Source organism: Leptonychotes weddellii, chromosome 5 (assembly GCF_054177405.1).
Source record: "Leptonychotes weddellii isolate Sample4059 chromosome 5, ASM5417740v2, whole genome shotgun sequence".
Lineage (NCBI taxonomy): Eukaryota > Metazoa > Chordata > Mammalia > Carnivora > Phocidae > Leptonychotes > Leptonychotes weddellii.
The window spans coordinates 69,351,849-69,367,242 of NC_138373.1; the positions used below are offsets into that span (position 1 = coordinate 69,351,849).

General features: G+C 47.5%; 2 protein-coding genes and 1 long non-coding RNA gene across 10 annotated transcripts in view; 2 read left to right on the forward strand and 1 right to left on the reverse strand.

The window, feature by feature from the left end:
* Positions 1 to 4,819, forward strand: part of TULP3 (TUB like protein 3) — a 50,948-nt gene extending 46,129 nt beyond the window's left edge. Inside the window, exons 9-12 of one of the 3 annotated variants that reach the window (XR_014145555.1) lie at positions 867 to 965; positions 1,359 to 1,530; positions 2,249 to 3,965; positions 4,156 to 4,819. Coding sequence is in view for 1 of the 3 variants with exons in the window: in XM_081821046.1 (XP_081677172.1) it covers positions 867 to 965; positions 1,359 to 1,530; positions 2,249 to 2,382 (405 nt within the window). In the remaining 2 variants the exon portion in view is untranslated. Of the gene's footprint in view, positions 1 to 866; positions 966 to 1,358; positions 1,531 to 2,248 lie in introns of all 3 variants that reach the window. The other 2 variants (XR_014145556.1, XM_081821046.1) reach the window with 2 other exon arrangements.
* Positions 4,820 to 9,741: 4,922 nt separating this feature from the next.
* Positions 9,742 to 14,060, reverse strand: LOC145721706 (uncharacterized). Of its 2 annotated transcripts, none has more exons than XR_014145558.1 (3): positions 14,006 to 14,060; positions 10,954 to 11,163; positions 9,742 to 10,504 (listed from the first exon to the last, which is right to left on the reverse strand). It is a non-coding gene; the product is annotated as an uncharacterized LOC145721706 (long non-coding RNA). The 2 variants fall into 2 exon arrangements; XR_014145557.1 differs by lacking the exon at positions 14,006 to 14,060 and adding an exon at positions 13,709 to 13,805.
* TEAD4 (TEA domain transcription factor 4) overlaps positions 13,272 to 15,394 on the forward strand; it is a 67,137-nt gene continuing 65,014 nt past the window's right edge. For 2 of the 5 annotated variants that reach the window (XM_081821045.1, XM_081821044.1), the window contains exon 1: positions 14,215 to 14,354. Coding sequence is in view for 3 of the 5 variants with exons in the window: in XM_081821040.1 (XP_081677166.1) it covers positions 13,370 to 13,814 (445 nt within the window). In the remaining 2 variants the exon portion in view is untranslated. Of the gene's footprint in view, positions 13,815 to 14,214; positions 14,355 to 14,470; positions 14,628 to 15,394 lie in introns of those variants that run through there. The other 3 variants (XM_081821040.1, XM_081821039.1, XM_081821042.1) reach the window with 3 other exon arrangements.

The window sequence follows — 15,394 nt, forward strand, 5'->3', positions numbered from 1 at the left end:
AGAACTTTTAAGATCTACTCTCTTAGCAACTTTCATATATACAATACAGTATTATTTTTTTAAATTTGTATAGCTAACACACAATGTTACATTAGTTTCAGGTATACAGCTTAGGGATTTGACAGGTTTATACATTATGCTATGTTCATCACCAGAATAGCTACCATCTGTCCCCATACATCGCTATTACAATACTGGTGACTATATTCCTTATGTGGACATAGGCATTTGAATTTTTTTTTTTTTTTTAAGATTTTATTTATTTATTTATTTGACAGAGAGAGACACAGCGAGAGAAGGAACACAAGCAGGGGGAGTGGGAGAGGGAGAAGCAGGCTTCCCGCGGAGCAGGGAGCCCGATGCGGGGCTCGATCCCAGGACCCTGGGATCATGACCTGAGCCGAAGGCAGACGCTTAACGACTGAGCCACCCACGCGCCCTGGCATTTGAATTTTTTACCTCCTGGTACAGGCCCTATGTAAATTAAGCTATAATTCTCACTGTATATCATCTAGTGCTGTGCCCTCATTGGGAAATAAATATTTATTGATGACAAAATTGGACAGTTTGCTCACAATTGTCTCAAATTTCACTTAAGACTCAAGAGTAAGAATAAAGTTTCAAGCCAATAGAATCTGTTTTAAATTCAAGTGTTCACATTAGGTTTAAAAGGAGGTACAGTATTGCTTTTCTTTTTTTGATTCCCTGTCTCTCTTCGTTTACCTGCAGTAAAGAAATAAAATTGTTTTTGGTGTTTTTGACATCATCATTGGACATTTTACATGCCCAAGAAAATCTTGTGTTAAGAATGGGGTCTCTTTTTCCTTTCTGTTCCTGAGTCCCTGCCTTATTCTCCTATCTTCCAGGAAACAAATGTACTTGGATTTAAAGGTCCTAGGAAAATGTCTGTCATCATTCCAGGGATGAATATGAATCACGAACGGATCCCCTTTCGGCCACGAAATGTAAGTAAGAACATAGTTAATCAGCAAGGGAGTCTGAAGGACAAGAATACATACAGACAAGATCAATACAAAAAAGTATTGATTCTTGGAGAACCCCAAGTTGGAGTATGGCTCATACCCTTATTTAGGACAGTGATCACTGCAGAACAGCAGGGTAAGTTGCAGAGTAGTTGCAAAAGTGGTTGATTTGAAGCCGCTTTGTCTGCAAAGAGAAATGCTAGATAATCCATCAGAATTTTAAAATCTGCCTTAACTTTTGGCTTTCTTTGTTTCTGTTGTACCCTTCCTGAAACGGAGAAAATACTCCCCTACACCCCCTTCTACCTCACAGAGTTGAGAGCGAATGATTTCCTATGGTTCTTAGTACAAAGCAATGATTTTCTCTTCAAACAGGACCATGAGAGCTTGCTTTCCAAATGGCAAAACAAAACCATGGAGAACTTGATTGAACTGCACAACAAGGCCCCAGTCTGGAACGATGACACGCAGTCCTACGTCCTGAACTTCCATGGCCGGGTCACTCAGGCATCTGTGAAGAACTTTCAGATAGTCCACGAGAATGACCGTAAGCCTGCAGGAAGGGTTGGGCAGGAATAGGAGGAAAGATGTTCTTACATGGTGGGGAAATGAGCACTTCCTATCATTGACAGGAAGTTCTATTCAGGGGAGAATTATTTAAGAAAGAAATTATTTCTTTGGAAAGACTAAAGTGCAGTTTTATTTATTTATTTTTATTTTTTAAAGACTTATTTTTGTATTTTGGGGTGGAGGGGCAGAGGGAGAGGGAGAGAGAGAATCTCAAGCAGGCTTCATGCCCAGCATGGAGCCAGACATGGGGCTCGATCTCACGACCCTGGGATCATCACCTGAGCCGAAATCAAGAGTCAGACGCTCAACCCACTGAGCCACCCAGGCGTCCCTAAAGTGGCAGTTTTAAAGTAAAACTTCTGAACCACTGTTTGGGAAGTAGATGCAATGGCTCCACTCAGTAAAGGTTCCTCGGCACGTCTAGCCCTTGGATCTTGTGCTGTTCCCTCCTCTGGCCCTTTCATGCTAGTCCGGGCTCGTCTCCTGCTCTCTGAGAGGAATAGTAATAGAAACTTGGCTCATGGTTAGCAGACACTCTTGTCAGTGCCTCTTGCCATCCTTCTCAAGGCTTCCCATTTTAAAGAGACCTGGTTATTGTCTGACCCATTTGGAGGATTTTTCCCTGTATTATAAGTAGGCTTTTCCCCGGTACAGCTCCATTACATTCTAATGTCCTAATTTCTTTCTGTTTCTAGCTGACTACATAGTCATGCAGTTTGGACGTGTGGCAGACGATGTGTTCACCCTGGACTACAACTACCCGCTGTGTGCACTTCAGGCCTTTGCCATCGGGCTTTCTAGCTTTGACAGCAAACTGGCATGTGAATGAGAGAAACGGCAGGTGCCAAGCTTTCTCATTCAGAGCTTTCAGGAGCGGATATTGCCTCCTCTGCTTTTGCCCCAGGACATGAAGAGCGACAGCCCACTCCTTGGGGAGCAATCCCCGAATGTATGTATATGTTTATCCGTGCGTGTGTACATGTATTTAGGGGTATATGTACACACGCACGTATGTACACACACACTCAACTTCTCTGGGTTTCACAGACCCGGTCAGGGATCACAGCTTCACATGGGTGAGACATGGTTCAGAGCACAGAAGGTTCCTGTCCAGAGCACATTGGTAACTCCTGAGGTGATTGCCCAAAGATTCTGTGCCTCAACAGTCAGATTTCCTATGCTTGGAAACTTGCAGCAAGAATCACGTTCTAATGATTAATTACCGGGGTCTTTTTTTGGAAGACCTTTTCAGAGTGGGAGAGTTCCCTAAATTGCCTTTAGTCTTCAGGTCTGTAGACTTTTTCTGTAAATGGCCAAGAGAGTCCCTCACAGCTGCTCAGCTCTGTTGTACCACAAACACAGCCAGGGCCAGTTCAGAAGCCAGTGAGTCTGGCTGTGTTCCATTGAAACTTTATTTACAAAAACAGGCAGCAGGCCAGATTTGGCCTGTGGGCTGGTTTGGGGGCCCTGGCTCCAGGGATATTTCTGTAAACGATGGGCCTCGGCATCTTCCAGAATGGGCCCGTGGTCGTGACATCATATGAGTGGGAAATGGGTATCTCTAGGAAGCAACAGTCCCACAGACTGGATCCAAAAAGGTACTCGGCTACATCCACATAGCTTTTACGTTGTTTTCTATTTTTTATTTATTTTTATTTCTTTTAAGTAAGCCTTACGTCCAATATGGAGCTTAAACTCACGACCCTGAGATCAAAAGTCACATGCTCTACTGATGGAGCCAGCCAGGTACCCCTTAAAATTTTTTTATTTTATTTTTTTTTCAAGTAAGCTTTATGCCCAACGTGGGGCTTCTAAAAATTTTTATTTTTATTTTACTTTTTTTTTTTTTAAGTAAGCTTTGCTTTTACCTTGTTTTGGTGATGGTGGTTTCTAGAGTATCATTTACCTTCAGAGCTGGGAAAACCCCACATCAGTGATCATTTTGAGTCCACACAGGTAGCTTAATTCTGCTGTCCTACCCAAAGTACCCATGGGAGAAGACGTCAGCCACTTTACCAGCCGACTTACGCTCTCTTGGAAACACATCTAGTATTGTGTGGTCTCTGTCAGAGGGAGTGTGGTATTGTTAGAGCTGGCTTGCCTTCCTTGTGGGGCTTGGATGGTACTGACGTCACTGTCCCCTACTTCCCCCTCTTTCCTCAGAGCAGGTTGGCTAGCAGCAATCTCAGTCAAAGCGGCTATGGCCAAGTTTTGTGATCAGTGATGTGAGAAATGTATTGTCTTAATTTCAGTTTAGGCTGAAAGCATAAACTCTAGAGGTGACTTAGTCTAATTAAGACTGAGCGTAATTTGACAGTTGCCTTCATTTTCAATCCAGGAGTGCCTCTTACAGCTATATTACTATGAAGTCATAGTATAGAGGGACACATACACCTGTAGACCATGTAAGAGGTAAGAGAACATTGTGTATCGAAACTTGTCATTGTCATTATCCAGAGAGGTGGCAGGGAGGCTTTGGTGACCGAGCTCTGCAGACCGTGTTAGGCAGAGCTTTGGACCTTTCTTCTTAACAGAAATATTATCAGCTCCCTAAAGCCTGGCTCACTGGTACCCATCATGTTCCTGTCCGTTTTCCTCACAGATCATAAGAGTTTTGCCAAGTCTTTCAGATTATTAGCACCTCCCAACAAATCCTATGACTCTGCTTGCCACCAGTTCACCAGTCTCAGAATGCATCTGACTCTTGAGAATCCAAGAACCTTGTGAGTCCTACATTCAGCATTGTCCCACTCCCAAGCCTTTGTGCGCCGAGCTGTTGCCAGCATGGGGCAAGGAGTCAGGGCTGTTGTGCGATTATGTTTCCCTTCTGCAGACTTCCTTTTCGTCCCCGCTTCCTGTTGTTCCTTGCTCCACATCAAATAGCAATGCGAAGGAAAGAGATGTGGGAGATGAAAAGACTCTTTGCCCATCCCCCACTGGCGAGGCCTGTTTGCTTTGTTTTGACATGCTTGGTTTCCATCTCAGGCATGCTTCCTATCAAGTGCCTCATTCATAGAAGTGCCCTAACGCCCTTCAGACCTCTCGCGCCACCGTCCTGATGGACTGTCTAATCTGCCCTCGTTGAAAACGGAAAGCCTGACGGGACGACTGGATCTAATCCTGCTTCCTCCCGCTTTGTCTGGCTCCGAGACATCTATGCCCCAGCTTCATGTACTCTCTGCTTGAACGTGCAGGCGATTGGTTTTACAGAAATCATATTTATACCTTTTGTATGCTACAGAAATAAAAGATAATTTATATAAAAATGTGAGTGTCTCCAGTCTTCTGTGTGAAGTCCCATCCCTTATGGAGTTCCTGCAGTCATGTTCTGGAATAATAAATTTCATCCTGTGGATTTCATCCTGTAAATCAGGATGCTATCATCCCAGGATAGCAGGAGTCTGCAGACTCAGAAGTCTGTCTCATCATATTCGTGACACCAAGAATTTTCTAGATAGATGATAGAGCCAAGAACTGAGCAAAGAGGGGTCCACAGAAGGGTGGGGTTTATATTGTTCTAGATACCTGCACTAGTCAGCCTCCTGGATCTTCTTCTTCTTCTTTTTTAGGGACATCTCCTTTTGAATTTTTTTTTAATTTGATTTATTTTTAAATAGGCTCTACACCCAACGTGGGGCTTGAACTCACAACCCTGAGGTCAAGAGTCATGTGCTCTACCAACTGAGGCAGCCAGGCGCCCCTCCTGGATCTTTGTTGGCATCACTTACTGATTCAATATCTAAAACTGAAATAGACCCTGTCTCTTGCCTCTGAGTGTTCACATTTTAGAGCTACCTCACAGAGACAAGTTGAAAAAAATTATGTGTTCACAGATCTTTACTAGGCCTTCCTGCTCTTATCAGTGTCATAGTGAAAATGAGTCACATGGAAGGAACCAGGAAGAGCGTAAAAATCAGGATGAGAGGTGGAGTCAGAGTTTAATTCTTAGGGCTTGGTTATTCTTTTTCACATGGTTCTTTTTGGCTAAGGTGCACGGCTGGCTAAACAGATTATTTATGACACAATTTTTTGTATACTTTTCAGTGACCAGGAGTAATATCAATGCTTCAATGGTCATCGACATGAAAGATATCAGCAAGTGGTTTTTAAAAATCTAAAACAGGCCTACAAAAGGTTCTTTTTGATCAGAAGTTTAGCAGATCACACAACTAGCACCAATTCACTTCCTTTAGCCAGCATTGTAAGTACAGAAATAAAGCAATAGTTTGATTGAGGCCAAATCCCAGGGTTTTGAACCCTTTTGTGCCGGTGATTTGCCTGCACCTCTTTCCTCCTCTACACATTGAGAGGTCTCAAACTATATGATCTTCAATTCTTGCCTATGGTTCTCCCCACTCACGCTGACAACAATGTGGAATTCCTCTACTTGCATTTGGAATTGAACTCTCTGGTTACCTTCTGGACAGCATCTTGCCTTTCATAGCTGAAGATAATGCTGAGAGGAGTGCCAGAGATCCCAGGAAAGGACCACGGATGCTTAAGCTAAGCAACCGGAGAGGGCAGATTCTGAATATGTCTTTGGTGGGAGATTCTGGAATGGCAGGAGTGCACGATGTGGGAGAGGCAGGATCTGGTGCTAAGGAAGTGCAGGACCTCCGGGCTGCTTTTCCCCAACCACTGGAGATATCTTGCTCCACTGAGAAAACCCTGGGAAGTTGCAAGCTGCCCTTCTCCTCAGCCTCCAGCTCCCTCTCTAGATATAATGGCTCCCACACAAGTACTCATGCCATATGCCTAATGGCTGCTTCCCTCCATCTATAGCCCTGTTTTAATCTTCCCCATGTGAAACTCAGCTAGGGGCCAGACTGGCCAGACCCTGTCCCACCCCTCAGACACATTTCTTGATCAATTGCATAATGGGTCATTTTGCCTTCTCTCCCCGCTTTGGTTGCCTAGTTGTCATAGTCAATGTATATTCCTTAAAAGTCTCACAAACTCCTCTCATCTGCAAAAAGCCAGGGATACCACAATAAATGAAAGATTTGCCATTGGTGCTCAGAATTCAGGCAAGCCTTAATTAAACCACAGATGGGTTCGTGGCACCACCTACCGACCGAGGATGCACATTACAAGTGCATTAAAATGAAAAGCGCAGATTCTGTAATCCAGAGGAGGAAGTCACAAAAGGCTCAGTGACTTCAACACCTGGACCATGTTATCACATATTTACAAAGCACCCTTGTGCTTCGGTGTGACTCTTCTGAAGGTCCGAGAACAGTAATACTTCTGGAGTTTAGAAGCCAGTAGACGTATTCCAGGTAAAATGCCGGCACTTGGTATAGGATTGTGGCAAATATCAATATCGCTTTTATTAACATCCTTTTAAAATGAAGTGACACATTTAAGATTACATTTTTAGCCATGCAGTTATAGGAAATGGTTTATATGCACTCATAAAGAAATTCTAGATGGTTTTCCAGGGGCTATAATGAGAGGAAAGAAAAACAGAATAGTTTAACTGGGAAACTAAACATCCAGGTTCTAGTCTCAACCCTGACCTGACCTCACATTCCTTACTTTGTACCCATCTCTCTATTTCTATGTGAAGGAACAGCCTAGGCAAAAAATGCCCCTGATGTTAGTGGAAATTTTGGAAATACTTCAACTATGAAATGGGCCTCCCTGATTTTTTCTGGCTCTTTTGGTCCATCAGGCCCAAGCTCCTTTCACAAGGTTCTAGGACTAGGGCCCAAGAGTCTGGAGGGAAGAAAAGAGAGGAAGCCCCAGAAAGGGCAAAGCTGGTGGGGGCCAAGGTGAGAGTGGGAGTTTTCCTGATCTATTACCATCATTTAGTACACATTTTGGTTTAAAATGCTGGTTCTCAAGCCTCAGAGTTTTAATATTTAGTTAGATACTATCTACCCAGATTCTGTCCCTTATTATGATTTTCAAAGATTCAAAAAATACCAGTAGTTCTTTTCTGTAGTCTGGGGGCGGGAAGGCTAGAGAGGAAGAATGATCTGAGAGGAGAGTGGCAGGCAGAGGAGGGCTAGGAATTAGATTGAGATTTTAAAAATGGGGTGAATATGTAATTTCTAGGGTATACATGCACATCAGGACAAACTACATCCATATAAGATAGAAGTTTGACCTTAAAAAATAGGTCCTCATTTTGCCTTGAATCAATTTTATGTTATTCCGTATCAGATATATAGAGATATGAATTCTAAATATTAATAATTTCATATGGTCTAAAAGAAACTTTAAAAACTACAATGAAAGCATCTGCCCATATCTGTCCCCTTCTTTTTCCCTTGCCCTGTTCCCCTCCTGTAGTTAACTCTTTTTAGTTTCCTTCTAATGTATCTTCCTAATATTTCATTATGCAAAAATAAATGCATTTGTAACTCCTCAACCTTTGTCCACAAAATATATATAGCATACTATAAACTCAGTTCGACAGCTTGCTTACTATACCCTGGAGATAATCCCCTATCAGTAAATGCACACCTTCCTCATCTTTGTTTACGCTCCACAGTATTTCACTGTGGGAGTACCAGTGTTTGTTTTTATTTATTTATTTATTTATTTATTTATTTATTTATTTATTTATTTATTTATAAAGATTTTATTTATTTCAGAGAGAGAGAATGAGAGACAGAGAGCAGGAGAGGGAAGAGGGTCAGAGGGAGAAGCAGACCCCCTGCTGAGCAAGGAGCCCGATGTGGGACTCGATGCCGGGATTCCAGGATCATGACCTGAGCCGAAGGCAGTCGCTTAACTAACTGAGCCACCCAGGCGCCCAGTACCAGTGTTTTTAATTAACCGCCTCTGTATGGACAATTTGCACATTAGAAATTTTATCAGGGGAGAAGGGGGAGAAAAAAAGAAATTGTATCAGTGTGTTTTGAGTATATGCAGTGTTCCAGGGACCCGTGTTACCTATTTTAATCCTCTTCTTTTTCACTCTTCACACTCAGTCACTACCACAACATGACACCTTTACGTTGGGTGCTCCCACCGCCCTGAATGCTTCCCTTAGCTCTGCAGGTGTTCTCTGCCGGCCTGCCAAGCAGCGCCTGGAGGGTGGTCCACCGCCGCGCTGTCCCACACCTTAGCCACTAGTTGTGGGCCGTTATTTACATTTAAATGAATCAAAATGAAATTCCGTTCTTCAGTCGGGCTAGCTACATTTCAAGTGCTCAGTGGCCACAAGTGGCTAGTGCCTACCATGCTGGACGGTGCAGATAAAGAACGCTTCATGGGGAAATTCCTTGTCTAGCTCCCTCATTCGACCATTAGTATCTCGAGGGGCAGGGATGGGGATTTTTCTCTGTTTCTCCCTGGTGCTTCCCTAGCACAGTGCCAAGGACATCATCCGTGTTCAATAAATGTGGAGTGGGAAAATGAGTGATGAGGACACGGGGCTCATGGTCTAAGCGTGCCCAAGGTCACAGTCAGCATGCGCCTGAGCTGTTATTTGAACCCAGACAGTTTAGGTGCCCAGTAAGGTCATAATGACTTATGTTAATTTTCAAAATATTGAATCTGTAGCTACTGAAAATGAAATCTGTAGCTGAATAAGACCGCGGAAAGCTTTTCCTTCCTTTCGATTTTTTTTTTTTTCTGGAAGTCTTGGATATCCGAACCTAAAGATCCCCTGGGAACCTCAGAGAAACTCGCACATGAGAATTGGGTGGGGAAGGCTCCAAGCTCCAGCCTCTGGAAAGCAACGGTTTGTTTCGGTCTGTAAATACACTGGATGAGTTTGCCAGGGCTGCCATAGCAAAATACCACAGACTGGGGGGCTTAAACAGAAGTTGACTTCTCACAGTTTTGGGGGCTAGAAGACAAAGATCAAGGGGTTGGCATGTTTGGTTCCTCCTGAGGCCTCTCTCCTTGGCTTGCAGATGGCGGCCTTCTTTTTGTGTCTGTGCGTGGCCCCCTTCTGTGAGTGTTCTGTGTCCTTCCTGATCTCTCTCCTTATAAGGGCACTGGTCAGCTGAGATGAGGGCCCCCCCTAAAGACCTCTTTTTTAACTTAATCACCTCTTTAAAGACATTATCTCCAGATCCACTCACACTCTGAAGTACTGGGGATTAGGACTTCAACGTGTGAATTTGGGGGAGACACAATTCAGTCCATAGCATCTACTTAGTTCCCTAGATAGACTTAGAGTCAACCCTCTTTCACATTTATCTTTGACAAAGAGAGAACAGAACTAATATTCTGTTTATCAAATTAAAGGCTGCTTTTATTCGATAAAGAAAGACTGCAAACACCTTTGGTAAAGTTCTGCTTTGTTCTTCAGAACACAAGATGCACTTCGGTTGATACGGAGTGAGAAGTCTTCTTAAGGAAAAGCAAACAGAAGTATGGAGAGGTTGAAAAAGGAAAAGGAACCTGAGTGCCAGGGGACCACAATCACAGGAGGAACTCAGTCCCAAAACAGGGTTGTAGGCGGGTGGGGGGCATGCTTTGGAGATATCTGAAAAGTGCCTTTTACCTAGTGGCTGGGGAATGATCTTCTCCTTGTCAACTTGTTATTAGGCCATTAAGTCCAGTTGCGGGTGGTTTTTAAAAAAAGATGTGGTGAAACTAGGGGGTTAGATACACAGTTCTAGTCACACTTTTCTCCCCCACTGTAAAAGTACAAGTTCGTTGCATATAGGAGGCAGAAGAATAAAATGCAGAAGAATAAAGGAAATAAAGAATAACACGTGAAACTAATGTAACATTGTGTGTCAACTCTACTTCAATAAAAAAATAAAGAATGAAAATGAGAGGGTGCCTGGGTGGCTCAGTCCGTTGAGCTCCTGACTCTTGGTTTCGGCTCAGGTCATGATCTCAGGGTGGGGAGGTTGAGGCCGGAGTCTGGCTCTGCACTCAGCGAGGAGTCTGTTTGAGATTCTTTTTCCCTCTCCCTCGCCTGTACACCTTCCCCTTCTTGCTTGTGCACATGTTCTCTCTCTCTAATACTTAAATAAAATCTTTAAAAAAAAGAATGAAAATGAGAAAATTAAAAAATCCCGTTAATCTTCAACATGTCAGAGGTAATCACTCAAATACTTTTCAATTTATTTTTCAAAAACAGGATCATCCCACATATACTGCTCTTAGAGTCTGTATTTCCACTTATATCATGAACAATGTTTGTCTGGTTTACTTTAAAAAAATCTTGTTATTAATAACTGAAAAGAATTCCATCATATAGATGTGGTTGAACTTGTTTAAAACATACAGATAATTTGTTTAACTATGACCATGCAGGTTGGAAAAACAAAGTTTATTAAAGGAGTGGAAATAATACCGAACCACACGTGGTAAAAGTAATTAATATAATTTTTGACTGTAATTTTGGAGTATAGACAACACAAATACCCTCCCCGCATGAAACCTGGCTCTGACCACAGCCCTGCCCTCCTCCTGCACCACTCACCAGGAAGCCTGGTTGAGATGCAGCTGTAGGACTCGGTAGGGTGGTCTGCTTCACTAAGAAGTGAGGTGAGCTGTGGATTATATGGTGTCATTTGAGGGGAGCCATATGCATCTCTTCGAGCTTGATTTGGACAGATGCGATACTTCCACCAACGATTCATTCCTGAGGGTCACTGAAAGAGGGTCCTGTCCCTTAAGAAAGGTATTACCCCTGGGGAGGGGCAGGGCACGTGTGTAAAATCAGTCAGTCTTGAACCTTCAGAACTTCCATGTCTGAGAACTATAGCCAGAGGGACCGCGACAGCTTGGGAAATGAGATTCCTGAAGGCGCAGAGCTCTCTAGAAGCCTGTGAGGGTGTCGACCAGGAGGCTGAGCTCCTGAAGGCATGCTATTCCAGCCTGTATCATTTAGGGTCTCGGCTAGTTAAGATTTGGAGGGAATTAGCCAACCTGATCTCCGAATTTCCTCTCAGCGATCTGGGCTGGACGTGACACTCCCAAGGTTGCTTTATTGTCTCCGCTCTGGACTCTGTTCCTCTAAACCCTCTGAACCTTGGCTGGACTCAGCTCCCAGCTAACCTATTTCTCCTTGCATTTGAATTCTTATCTCCGCGAATGGTACCACCAATTGTTCACTTGTCAAAGCTTAGTGAGTTTTGATTCCTCTCTCACCCTCACAGCCAACCTAGTTACCAGTTCTTGTTGATTTTGCCTGGGGACTGTTTCTGAGACCCTCTCCCTTGTCGTTGTCAAGCTCAGGAGCACGGCCTGAGCTTTGGGCACCCGGACTCTCCAATCCAGCCCGACACTGTGGCCAGAGGGGTCTTTCTAATGATCCTACTGATTATGTCACACCTGTGTCAAAATGGCCTTTCCGATGCCCAAACTCTTGAGCATGGGATACGATGACCTTCACAACCTGGCACCCACTTATTGTAATCTATTCTTCCAGCACACCAGTTTACAAGACTTTTCCTACTTTTCCTAACACCCTGTGTGTACACGCTGCTATACCTTTGTGGGTCTTCCACCCTTGAGTTGGTAAGTTCTCATTTATCCTTCGAGGGCTGGAGCAAACGTTGCCCCTGTAACTTAGAGTTCATTGTTCCTTCCCTTGGGTTCCCTGTGAGCTCCGTATAATTGTCTTCCCACCTAAACTGTGAACTTCCTGAGGGTAGTGACCTGTCCCCTGCACCTAGCATGGTGCTCCAAGTCAACACTCAACAACAAATAATTATTGCATTAGATAGCCATTGTGTAGTTTGTACTTCCTTTGGTGCCTACATACTGCCCTGCAGTCTTTTCATGTATATGAGGTGTGACCAAGCCCTGATGTGGCTCATTATTTAATAAGCATACCAGAATTTATGTAATCAAATCAGAGCTGCTTCCTTCAAAGTCTTCACCTTATGAGACCGGATATTTCGTCCGGTGATGCTGTCATTGCTCAAAACACCTTTGGAGCACCTCTCTTGGAAATAACTTTGGCATTTATAGCACTTCCTTTTCAATCTCCTCTGTGGTAGCTTTTTTGGTTTCCATTTATTCAACATTTATTATGTGCTTATCTATCCCAGGCACCAAGGTGGTGCTGGGTGAAAGATAAATCAGACGTTTACTCTGTCTTCAAAGAAGTTTCTGTTTGGTAAGGGAGATACCATCTGGACAGCCACAGCAATACAAGGTGAAGTGATAATGCTCCCGCCGGGTTGGATCTGATTTTTGGAAAAAGCCAAAAGTCCTTTGGTTTCAGCCTCCCAACAAGGTGAGACAGAGAGGTATGTGATAACACTGCTTTAAGTCAACACTTCCAAAAAGGAGTCCAGTGCGTTTCCCGCACCCCTCTCCTCAACAAGAGAGTAAACTATCTGGTACGTTCACTTCAAACCCAGACTCCCACTTTGTGGCAATGCTCTTCTATATACGGAGTCTTCCCAGCTAAAGCTAAGCTCTTTGAGGGTAGGTGCTGAGGTCTTATTTTCATTTTTGTTTTCACAGCACCTGGGGGACACATAATATACATTGGATAATCTTATTGAGTTACTGAGCCCAGAAGGTGTCTCCCCGTGCCACACGGACTTCACATCGAGTCTCCTCTCCCCATGTGCTTTATATATGCTCTTGGTAGGGACAGATCCTCAAGGGACAGACAACGACCGAAAGGACCAACGCCGGGGAGGGCACGCGTGGGGGCACTGGCGGCGGATCTGGGACTAGAGCCCGCGAGTTCCTGCTTCCTGGTTCCCCGGAGCGAGTGTCCTTTGGTGGGAGCCGCGGGGAAGGGAGCAGCCCTTCCTGCGCGTCGGGCGCCCGCCCCTTCCCAGGCCTCCCAGGGACTTGTGCGGAGCGGCGCCGGCCGGGGACGCCGAGGGTGGCAGGGCCACCCCACAGGACCCCCCCTTCCCCCCACCCCGGTTATGAGGAAGGTTTTTAGCTCCTGGGAAAGACAGTCGGAGACTCGGCCAGGAAAGGCAGGAACCGGGGGGCTCCGGGAGGACGAAGAGAGTCGCGGCCGAGAGATCCAAGGGAACGTCTGGTCGCCGGGAAGCGGCGGAGGCCGCGTCCGAGCCGAGGGGTCCGCGCCGCCCGGCCGCCGTCCCACCGCCCCGCCGCGCGCGCGCCTCCCCTCCCCCTCCGGCCCCGCCCCCGCCCGGCCGCCCCCTCCCCCTGCGGCCCAGTCTCCTCCCCGAGGGGCCGGGGGCAGGGCCGCCCCTCCCTCCGGCTCCCTCCCTCCCTCAGCTGCGCGCATCTCATACCAGCCCTCATTCCGCACATTCCAGGCTTCCTCCTTTCAAACTCCAGGCCAGGGGGCGGGCAGGGCCCGAGCTCCCGGCTCCCGCCGCCCGCGGCCGCGTCCCCCAGGTGAGTGGCGCCCGCCCCGCCGCGCGCCCCCCCCCGCCCCCCGCCGCGCCGGCCCCTCGGCCGCGTGCGCCGCCGCTCTTTTCTTCCCCCCTCGCCCTTCCCGCCCCGACCTCTCGGCCCGGCGCGCGCCCCCGCTGCCCTCCCTTCCGCCGCTGGCCCCCGAGCTCCCTTCCTCTCGCCCGTTGACTCACTCCTCCAGGAATAGGGAGCTCCCGTGCTTTCCCGTCAGTCCCATTCTGGGAAAACTCCTCCCTCGGCGCGCTCCGCTCCGCTCGGCTCGGCTCGGCGCGCCAGCCCCCGGCGGCTGCGAAGCGGGTGCGGGCCGGCGCGGGGTGGGCTCCGGCCGCCGCCCGCCCTCCTCCCTGCCGGGCCGGTGGTCCCGGGCCGCCGCGAGGCTCCGCGCGCTGCTCCCTGTCGTCCGCAGTGCCGTCGCCGCCCCCCCGGGAGCTTAGCGGAGCCGCGGCGACGAGTTGGCGCGCGCGGCGGACCCCGTGGAGCTGGCTTAGCGCCTCCGCCCCACCTTCCCGCACCCTGGGACCGGTAAGGGTGCGGCGCGGCGCGGGGACTCGAGGACCTGGCCGGAGGGCCGGCGTCGGGCCGGGCGTGTGGAGCTCTCCCGGCACGTGGAGGCGGCGCGGACCTCGGGCTGGGGCCGGGGGTGGGGTGGGGGGATGCAGGGGGCTTCGCGGGAAGGGGGTCCCGGACGCCGAAAGGCCCAGAAGCAGAAGCGGGAGCGGCGGCGGTCGAAGGGCCCAGCACCCATGCCTCTTTTCTGCCGGGCCCTTCTCCGACTTGGAAGAGCGAGCCCTGGAGGTAGTGTATTGGCTGGTGGAAATGATGAGTCTTTGCGAAAGTGGAGGAGATCCCTCCGGAGGGTGCCCAGCTCCCCGGGGCTTGAGAAGCCTGTCGTGTTCCGCGGTGGGGACCAGCCCGAGGGAGGAGAACTCCCAAACCCGAAGCGCGCCTTTCCCAGGGACACAGCCTCGGTGCACATGTGTGTAAAAGGGGATTCCGGTCACACACAGTGACTGTCTGATGAGTTCATGTGACCGCCTGACCGTCCTGGCTCCCTAGCTTTGGCTGTATGTGAGGGTGATACCTGTTCACATCTGACTCACCTTGGCTGCCAGTAGGCGTATTTGTTTGTGTTGAACGTGAGTATATTTCCACTCGAGGAGAGTGCTGTCTGTCTGAAAGTCTGAGTGTCTGAGTTCTTGTGCAATGCCACGTCTGTACGTGTGTATTTCTCTGTGAGGATGTTGGTTCGGGGCATGACTGTTTTTCCTGCCTGCATGACCGTGGGCAAGAGACCGTGTCTCTCTTGCATGTGTGCGGGGATGATTGGACTGTGGTTGTTGGAGTGTGTGGTCCCCGGGCTCCATTCGCCCTGGACTGGGCAGAGCTGGAAGGAAGCTGTCCGCACCTGCCTCTTCCACGCAGCTGTCTTTCTGAGGTCGAGTGGGTTCTGTTCTTGCCTGTAACAGTAGGGAGAGCAAGCTGGTAGAAGGCTAAAGGAAGTTGAGATCTTTGTCTAGCGGTGATGGGATGGGTTGTTGATAGCCAGAACTGGGGATGGTTCC